Consider the following 8,803-nt stretch of genomic DNA (forward strand, 5'->3'; position numbering starts at 1 on the left):
GGAGGATAACAAGTCGGTCGGCGCTTGTTTAACCGAAACTGCGCCCACCTGGGATCGCACAGCTCAGATGCCGCTGTCTGAGAATGATAGCAGCATAAATGTGATCAACAGTAGCAACCGGAGATATGTCCGACCGCTGCAGTTACCTGTAGATGTCGTCTGTATAACACAGGCAACACCTGCTGCGTATGATGTGGGCTCAGCTCCTGAGCCTGCGCAATACATGTACATCGCACTTTGAGAAGATGTCGTTTTCTTGATCTCTACTATACTCTAAATAAAGTTTATTATTTATATCCGGTTTATAAAATACCACAATACGGTCAGATAATCCTGTGATAAGGTGATGGGGCACAATCACACTGCCAACACGTGGCAAGCATTGTATGCCGTAGAATGGAGTATGACTGTGCATGTGAGGTCACATCACCACCATTCTCGGGATATTTCGGGTCCTGGCGGACCCCTCTATAACCTGGGGATGTGCTGTAGATGTCTAGTGGAGACATGTTATAACTTGTGGCTAATTTGTTTTTGTTTTTAGAATGAAAAATGTCACCTTTTAATAGAACATGAAACTCAAAAGCTGAAAGAGCTGGATGAAGAGCATGCGCTGGAGCTGAAGGAGTGGAGGGAGAAACTAAGGCCACGAAAAAAGGTATTCTTCCAACAAGCCACTTGTCTGACCTTGTGTGACCACACACATAAAGGGGTGACCTCATCAGAAATCCCCAATTTTATATGAGAGCCATCAGCTATTCACCCCCAATTTGCCAGCCCTGGCACAAGCAAATATTCTCTCCTCTGCCTCTTACGGTGATCATCATATATTATTATTGTAATTGTCCTGTAACTGTTCAGAATTGCTTGTAGTTTACTGCTATCCGCCATATAGTTACCTACCAGTGACGGCACAGGAGTTTTACCCATGCTATCCGTAGGAGTAGCCGGCTGTAATACACAGATGATCTCCTGCTATGTGTGCTGGGAACAAGAGCTGAACTCGAGAAGGGAACAAGAGCTGAACTCGTGCTGTGTGTGCTGGGAACAAGAGCTGAACTCGTGCTGTTTGTGCTGGGAACAAGAGATGAACTTGTGCTGTGTGTGCTGGGAACAAGAACTGAACTTGTGCTGGGAACAAGAACTGAACTCGTGCTGTGTGTGCTGGGAACAAGAACTGAACTTGTGCTGTGTGTGCTGGGAACAAGAGATGAACTCGTGCTGTGTGTGCTGGGAACAAGAGCTGAACTCGTGCTGTGTGTGCTGGGTACAAGAACTGAACTTGTGCTGTGTGTGCTGGGAACAAGAGATGAACTCGTGCTGTGTGTGCTGGGAACAAGAGATGAACTCGTGCTGTGTGTGCTGGGAACAAGAGATGAACTCGTGCTGTATGTGCTGGGAACAAGAACTGAACTCGTGCTGTGTGTGCTGGGAACAAGAGATGAACTCGTGCTGTGTGTGCTGGGAACAAGAGATGAACTCGTGCTGTGTGTGCTGGGAACAAGAGCCGAACTAGTGCTGGGGACCAGAGCCGAACTAGTGCTGGGGACCAGAGCCGAACTAGTGCTGGGGACCAGAGCCGAACCCGTGCTGGGGACCAGAGCCGAACCCGTGCTGGGGACCAGAGCCGAACCCGTGCTGGGGACCAGTGCCAAACTCGTGCTGGGTGTCCTGGGAACAAGAGCTGAACTCGTGCTGAGAACAAGAGCTGAACTCGTGCTGGGAACAAGAGTTGAACTCGTGCTGGGAACAAGAGTTGAACTCGTGCTGGGAACAAGAGTTGAACTCGTGCTGGGAACAAGAGTTGAACTCGTGCTGGGAACAAGAGTTGAACTCGTGCTGGGAACAAGAGTTGAACTCGTGCTGGGAACAAGAGTTGAACTCGTGCTGGGAACAAGAGTTGAACTCGTGCTGGGAACAAGAGTTGAACTCGTGCTGGGAACAAGAGTTGAACTCGTGCTGGGAACAAGAGTTGAACTCGTGCTGGGAACAAGAGTTGAACTCGTGCTGGGAACAAGAGTTGAACTCGTGCTGGGAACAAGAGTTGAACTCGTGCTGGGAACAAGAGTTGAACTCGTGCTGGGAACAAGAGTTGAACTCGTGCTGGGAACAAGAGTTGAACTCGTGCTGGGAACAAGAGTTGAACTCGTGCTGGGAACAAGAGTTGAACTCGTGCTGGGAACAAGAGTTGAACTCGTGCTGGGAACAAGAGTTGAACTCGTGCTGGGAACAAGAGTTGAACTCGTGCTGGGAACAAGAGTTGAACTCGTGCTGGGAACAAGAGTTGAACTCGTGCTGGGAACAAGAGTTGAACTCGTGCTGGGAACAAGAGTTGAACTCGTGCTGGGAACAAGAGTTGAACTCGTGCTGGGAACAAGAGTTGAACTCGTGCTGGGAACAAGAGTTGAACTCGTGCTGGGAACAAGAGTTGAACTCGTGCTGGGAACAAGAGTTGAACTCGTGCTGGGAACAAGAGTTGAACTCGTGCTGGGAACAAGAGTTGAACTCGTGCTGGGAACAAGAGTTGAACTCGTGCTGGGAACAAGAGTTGAACTCGTGCTGGGAACAAGAGTTGAACTCGTGCTGGGAACAAGAGTTGAACTCGTGCTGGGAACAAGAGTTGAACTCGTGCTGGGAACAAGAGTTGAACTCGTGCTGGGAACAAGAGTTGAACTCGTGCTGGGAACAAGAGTTGAACTCGTGCTGGGAACAAGAGTTGAACTCGTGCTGGGAACAAGAGTTGAACTCGTGCTGGGAACAAGAGTGGAACTCGTGCTGGGAACAAGAGTCGAACTCGTGCTGGGAACAAGAGTCGAACTCGTGCTGGGAACAAGAGTCGAACTCGTGCTGGGAACAAGAGTCGAACTCGTGCTGGGAACAAGAGTCGAACTCGTGCTGGGAACAAGAGTCGAACTCGTGCTGGGAACAAGAGTCGAACTCGTGCTGGGAACAAGAGTCGAACTCGTGCTGGGAACAAGAGTCGAACTCGTGCTGGGAACAAGAGTCGAACTCGTGCTGGGAACAAGAGCCGAACTCGTGCTGGGAACAAGAGCCGAACTCGTGCTGGGAACAAGAGCCGAACTCGTGCTGGGAACAAGAGCCGAACTCGTGCTGGGAACAAGAGCCGAACTCGTGCTGGGAACAAGAGCCGAACTCGTGTTGGGGACCAGAGACGAACTCGTGCTGGGTGTCCTGGGAACAAGAGCTAGTTCCGATCCTAGCACTTTAACCCCTCCCATACCACTGTCGGCAGTGACAGTGGCATGTGAGGCGTTTGACAGAGGAGGATATCTCCCTCTGTCAACCCAAGGGTACCTCCGCAGCACAATCGTGGGATGCAAATTAGTTGCTGTTGCATCTAGAGGCCTTAGAATGATTTGCTTATTATCTGCCATACACCAGAGGTGGAGGCTACCTGTCAATCAAACGCTACGTAATCAGTGCAGAGTATTATCAGTGTGATCAAAGGTTCAAGTCCCCTTGTCAAAGCCCACAAATCCCAGTTTTAATAATTTAAAAAAAATGGTATTTAAAAAAATCCTCTCAAAAACACGACATCTAGTTCCCCTTTACCTTCTTGCAAATTCTCTGATCACCATAAAACTGTTGTAACAGTAAATGTTCACCTCTAATTTTTCTAATTTCCACACCTTTGCTGCTGTTATAACGATATTTTTATTGATAGGCACTAGAGGAAGAATTCGCACGAAAACTTCAAGAACAAGAAATTTTCTTCAAAATGAGCGGAGAATCTGAATGCCTTAACCCCACAACGCAGAGTCGGATTTCCAAGTTCTACCCCATACCAAGCATGCATTCAACCGGGTCTTAACCACATCTGTTTTACCGCTTGTTTTATATGCTTTTATCTCAGCCATGTCACTTTTGGAACTTTCTAGAAAAAAACATGGGTAGAATTTTATTTTATTATTTTTTTTTCTTAGACTGTTTTTAGTCCGTTTTTCTGGTGTTTTTCTTCTTTTTTATGATATATAAATATATAAGTTGTTTATTCTAAATTAAATCAGATGTATTGTTTGTACAGCGAGGACACAAGGCCGCCTGCGAGAGGCGCTATGCAGTATCTTGTGTTGAGCGAAAAAGTTGCAAAAATTGGCCATATTTTGTATAATATTTAATATGCAAAAGAAATTGCTTTCATACGAAGGTTAATATCAATTTTCATATCAGATTAGATGCATGGATTAGATAACTTTCAGTATCACACCTTTTTTTTTATTTTAGGGTCCCCAATTTATAGTGTAGGACCATTGACTGCTGATATCAATCTGTTATGCTGGATTATTCTGATCTATATTCTAATGGATTAACCCATGTGATCTGGGGAAACCAGCAAGACCTAAAGAACATTTTCCCCATAAAGAACAATGGCCACCTGTTTCCTGATTGTTTTGGCTTCTACAGTGTCCCTGACTCCTGGATGGCCGATCTCCTCCCTTATACTTGTGATATCGCCCCTATACTTGTATTGCTTGTATATTACTAAGTGGAAGCTAAATGTGTTCCTGTATAGGCGAAGTCACACCAGACCTTTCCCTTCGTAGACCCAGACTCTCCCTCAATGCAAGCATTGTAACTTGCGATAATTTTGCGACGGGCACAGAAGTGAACACTGGCACCCACGGAGGATCGCACTGGACCCCAGATCAGTTCAGTGAGGAATTAAATTGCTAATTGATTGTCATGACTCGGTCTATGTCAGCAATCTGTGGCCATCAGATGAGAGCCCTCCTACCTTCCTGCATCCGCTTCTCTTCTTTTGATTAGCCAGCCTGGTGCAACATCATGTGTCTAATGCCACAACAATGACGGCACACCAGGACGGCTGCAGATGCAGGCAGGTAGGAAGCAGTTCTTGGGTTTTCCGTCCGGTGGCAACAGATTACTGCCCTGGCCGATAGACCTGGTTTACCAAATCCAATCACGTCATCCTTATAACTATTGTTATTCTAGTTAACCCCTACTAGGTCTGATAAATGCCTGTTTCCTTGAAATGACTTTTTCATTAGTACCTTTTTGGGTGGTGTAGATGCTACGTCTTTGGTCAATTTAAGGGCAGAAGTATTTTGTACACCGCTTCCAAAGGGAGCCTTGCCTGTGGTGCAGATTGCTCCTATGAGAGCATACTTAGCATAGCAGCATATTATATTAAATCCGCTAAACACTGTCAGCACAGAGACCGCGTACTTGAAACTTGTGAAAACTTAGCAGTGGGGACACTTTGCAGAAATATTGGCCTGCCGCTAAGCCCCACTTCTAGAGCTTGCCTCAATGTTTTATGATTGATGATTGGCTGACCTCAGGGACCCTCACCGATCACACACCAGTTCTGCCTTCCCCTGGCCACGTGGCTATACAGGACACCACAGCATCTCAAGTGAAAGCTGCCGGGAGGCTATTTTTGGAGACATGGGACTATACCGGCGATCAGCCGCCTACAGTCTTAAGATTATTAGGATGGAGACAAAAGTGTGGGGGGGTCAACTTCATCACTCAAAAACTTTGTCAGGATTTTTATATCTCAAAGGAAACCCTGGTATGTCGGAGTGAGGAGACTTAAAAGCCATGCATGCGCCTCTGGGGAAATTAAATATGCAGAGAGGAAGAGGACTAGAACTCTAGCACCACCTGTTGGCTTTGCACTGATGAGGGGCAACACCCCCGAAACACCGTGTCTGAAAAATGAGATTCTGGTTTGGCTTTTAGCCTAAGTCCTATTGCAAGGCTCGTTAAAGAGTCGATGTTGACTTTTAGGATCGCTGCTTCCAACAGGTGGCGCTAGAGGTCTAGTCCTCTTCCTCTCTGAAGAGAGAATTTTGTAGAGGAGCATGCATGGCTTATAAGTCCTCACTCTGACACGTCAGGCTTGGCTTGTCACTGTCCACAAGGAGGAACGTTACCCCTTAGACCTCATCTCGGAGGAACACTCAATGCCCCTTCTCATGCGTTATGCCCCTTTAAATTGTGATGGCAGGCGACCGCTTGTGTAATGCAGTTGACTAGAAACCTGTGACGTCGCTGAATGCGTGGGGCCGTCACTGTGTGTCGGTAACTGGTTTGCTATGTTCATTGCATAAGACTTAAATGGTTAAAGTGAATTTTTGTAAAGTTTTGCTCTTGTATGATTTGCAGATGTGCGTGTCATATTCTTGTCAGTATTACTCTTTTTATTCTCTATTATCCTGGAGTGGTTTCCATTTTTTCAAGTTTTCGCTCTTTGAACAATGCTAAGGTACAAATCGAGTGTCTTTGGCGTGCTCGAATACCATGTTCGAGTCCCCGCTGCTGCATAATTCGCGGCTGTTCGACAACTGGAATACAGGCAGGGATTGGCTGTTTGTTAGCCAATCCCGGCATGTGTTAAGACTGTCGAACAGCCACGAGACATGCAGCCGCGGGAACTTGAACATGTTATTCGAGCACGCCGAAGACACTCGGTTAGCACCTGAGCATGGCGGATAACGGCTTACCCGAGCGTATTCGCTCATCACTACTTGTTAAGCTATGCCACAGATATGAAAATATAGTTTTACCAGCAATCAAAAATTAACCTAGTGGGACTAAAAAAAAAAATGTAAAAGTTAAAAAATTTTCACTAGTATTAAGAGATAAAAGAACGCAAAAGTTTAAATTTGGCCTCTTAACCCGTTTGTTTAAAAAAATAAATATATATACAATTAATATATATGGTATTACTGCATCCATAAAAGTGTGAGCTCGTTAGATATTTCATTGTAAGTAAAGAAATTAAAATAAAAGTTACGTTTTTTTGGAAGACAAGTGAAAAGAAAGAAAAATGGCCGTGGCGGAAAGGGGTTAATACCCAGAAAAACATTATTTTACTATTCATCGACTGTTATTTATTTTACTTTTTTTTTTTTATTACTGGGCTTTTCTGTAATAAAGGAAGCATCGCTCTAAAAATATATTTTGGGGGGGTACGGGGCGAAGCAGAGTAGAATTATCACCACAGGTTTTCGTTTGTCTTTTCCTTTCAAGCTTCAATATTCCACTTGTTTTGTGGAGAAGGTTATCACCGTTATTAGAGTTCATTTATATTATCTGATGATGTAATGATATAGCGCCCCTAGAGGAAGGAGGATTTAAAAAAAAAAAATGAAACTTGGTTTCAGAAAGTTAAGAGTCATCGGTGTGCTACCGTAGTCAGGCTCTGTTTCTGGGAAAAAAAAAAAAAAAAAATATATATATATATATATATATATATATATATATATATATATTTATATATATATATATATATATATATTATCATTGGTTAATAGGTTAGGAATTGAGTGTTACCCAGCATTCTTCATGTAAAATATCTATTTTTATTTGTTGCAGATGTGGCAACAATTGTCATTTTCCTGAACTTGAATTTTGCCCGATGTGTCCTTTTTCTATAGCCCATATAATTACTTTTTGGCCAGTAATTGATCTCTGAAGCTTTTCTGCCCATAAGAAGCAAACGTGAAGAAAAGCTGACTGTAAATTGAACTATACTGTAAATAAATCTCATATACTGTACATTCTTTCTTGTCCTGAGTTCTTGATTTTTTTTTTAGTGTGTTTGGCTTTGGCTCTTCTATGCTTTATGGGGTATATACTGCCTGAGAGGTGGCTGACTTTTCTCATTTCTTCTGGCTTCGCAATGAGATAAATACAAAAAACAGTCCAAAACATAATGGTGTCTTTACCACCCCTAAAATCATCCCATAGTGCCAGCCTTTAGGGGCCTCTCTTCTAATTTACTGTCCGCTGCCTTTTGTCAAGTGTAATCGGTCACTAGCAGCAGAGGCATCAAGCCGGATTAAAGGAAGAGGAGGCGGGTGTCGGTCTGTCTGCTCCTGCTCTCCTGTCTGGCAAGCTGTATACAGGCACAACAGATAGGTGGAGCCAGGCAAGCAGCTGGGAAATGGCAGGCAAAATGCATGCTTGGAAAGTGAGAATGGAAGTTCCTGCTCTAAGTGTGCTTGTAGGAAGCTAATGAAGAGAAATAGCCCATTGACGAAAATAATGTAAGACAAGCTATCTGAAGTTCTGGCTACTATAGTGCTGGGAGAATGCTGATCCATAGGAACCACCCACTGCAAGAGTAGAAGACAAGTTATGAGCTTCAAAATCGAAGATTCTGGCTACTATAGTGTTGGGAGAATGCTGATCCATAGGAAACACCCACTGATAAAGACTGATTGATAAGTTATGAGCATGGAATGTCCACCTACATTGTTTTATCCTACCGCTGCCAAAGACATTCTTCATGCGCCATAATATAGAATATTGATAGGAGTTGTCTTAATAGGAAATTATCTTTCTCCTTCGCCTCATTGGGGGACACGTGACTGTGTGGGTGTATGCTACTGCCGCCAGGAGGCTGACACTAAGTGAAGATAAAAAAAGTTAGCTCCTCCTCCACAGTATACACCCTCACACTGGCTGAAGCGAAACCAGTTCATGCTTAGTGTCCTTAGGAAGCACACATGTTTTTTTTCTCAGACTTTTTTCTGTTTTCAATGAAGATGAGACAGGGGCGACGGACCCTAATGAAAGGGTCCAATCTCCCCAAACCAACAACAGGCGAACACGTGGAGTGTCGCCTCCACGTATCCTGTCCTGCAACGTGGGATAAGATGCTGGACTCAGCCCTGATCACCCTAAGGTACAGAAACCCTAGGCTTTACAGAGGCATAGGTACAGTCCGCGCGGCCCTCACTTCATCACCAATGCCAAGACTGCGGTGATGGAAGGAGGCGGACGGTCCTTCTCATCCCTTGTAGGGAAA

The 8,803-nt window shown here is 44.7% G+C and overlaps 1 protein-coding gene across 2 annotated transcripts in view; it reads left to right on the top strand.

The window, feature by feature from the left end:
* The window catches only part of SLK (STE20 like kinase), a 68,373-nt gene extending 60,825 nt beyond the window's left edge, over positions 1-7,548 (top strand). For both annotated transcript variants that reach the window (XM_073546493.1, XM_073546494.1), the window contains 2 exons: positions 545-658; positions 3,686-7,548. In XM_073546493.1, the coding sequence (XP_073402594.1) occupies positions 545-658; positions 3,686-3,832 (261 nt within the window). In that variant the 3' untranslated portion in view covers positions 3,833-7,548. The remainder of the gene's footprint in view (positions 1-544; positions 659-3,685) is intronic.
* The last annotated feature ends 1,255 nt before the right edge of the window (positions 7,549-8,803 follow it).

Source organism: Dendrobates tinctorius, unplaced genomic scaffold (genome assembly GCF_039654945.1).
Source record: "Dendrobates tinctorius isolate UK_male_01 unplaced genomic scaffold, ASM3965494v1 ptg000147l, whole genome shotgun sequence".
Classification (NCBI taxonomy): domain Eukaryota; kingdom Metazoa; phylum Chordata; class Amphibia; order Anura; family Dendrobatidae; genus Dendrobates; species Dendrobates tinctorius.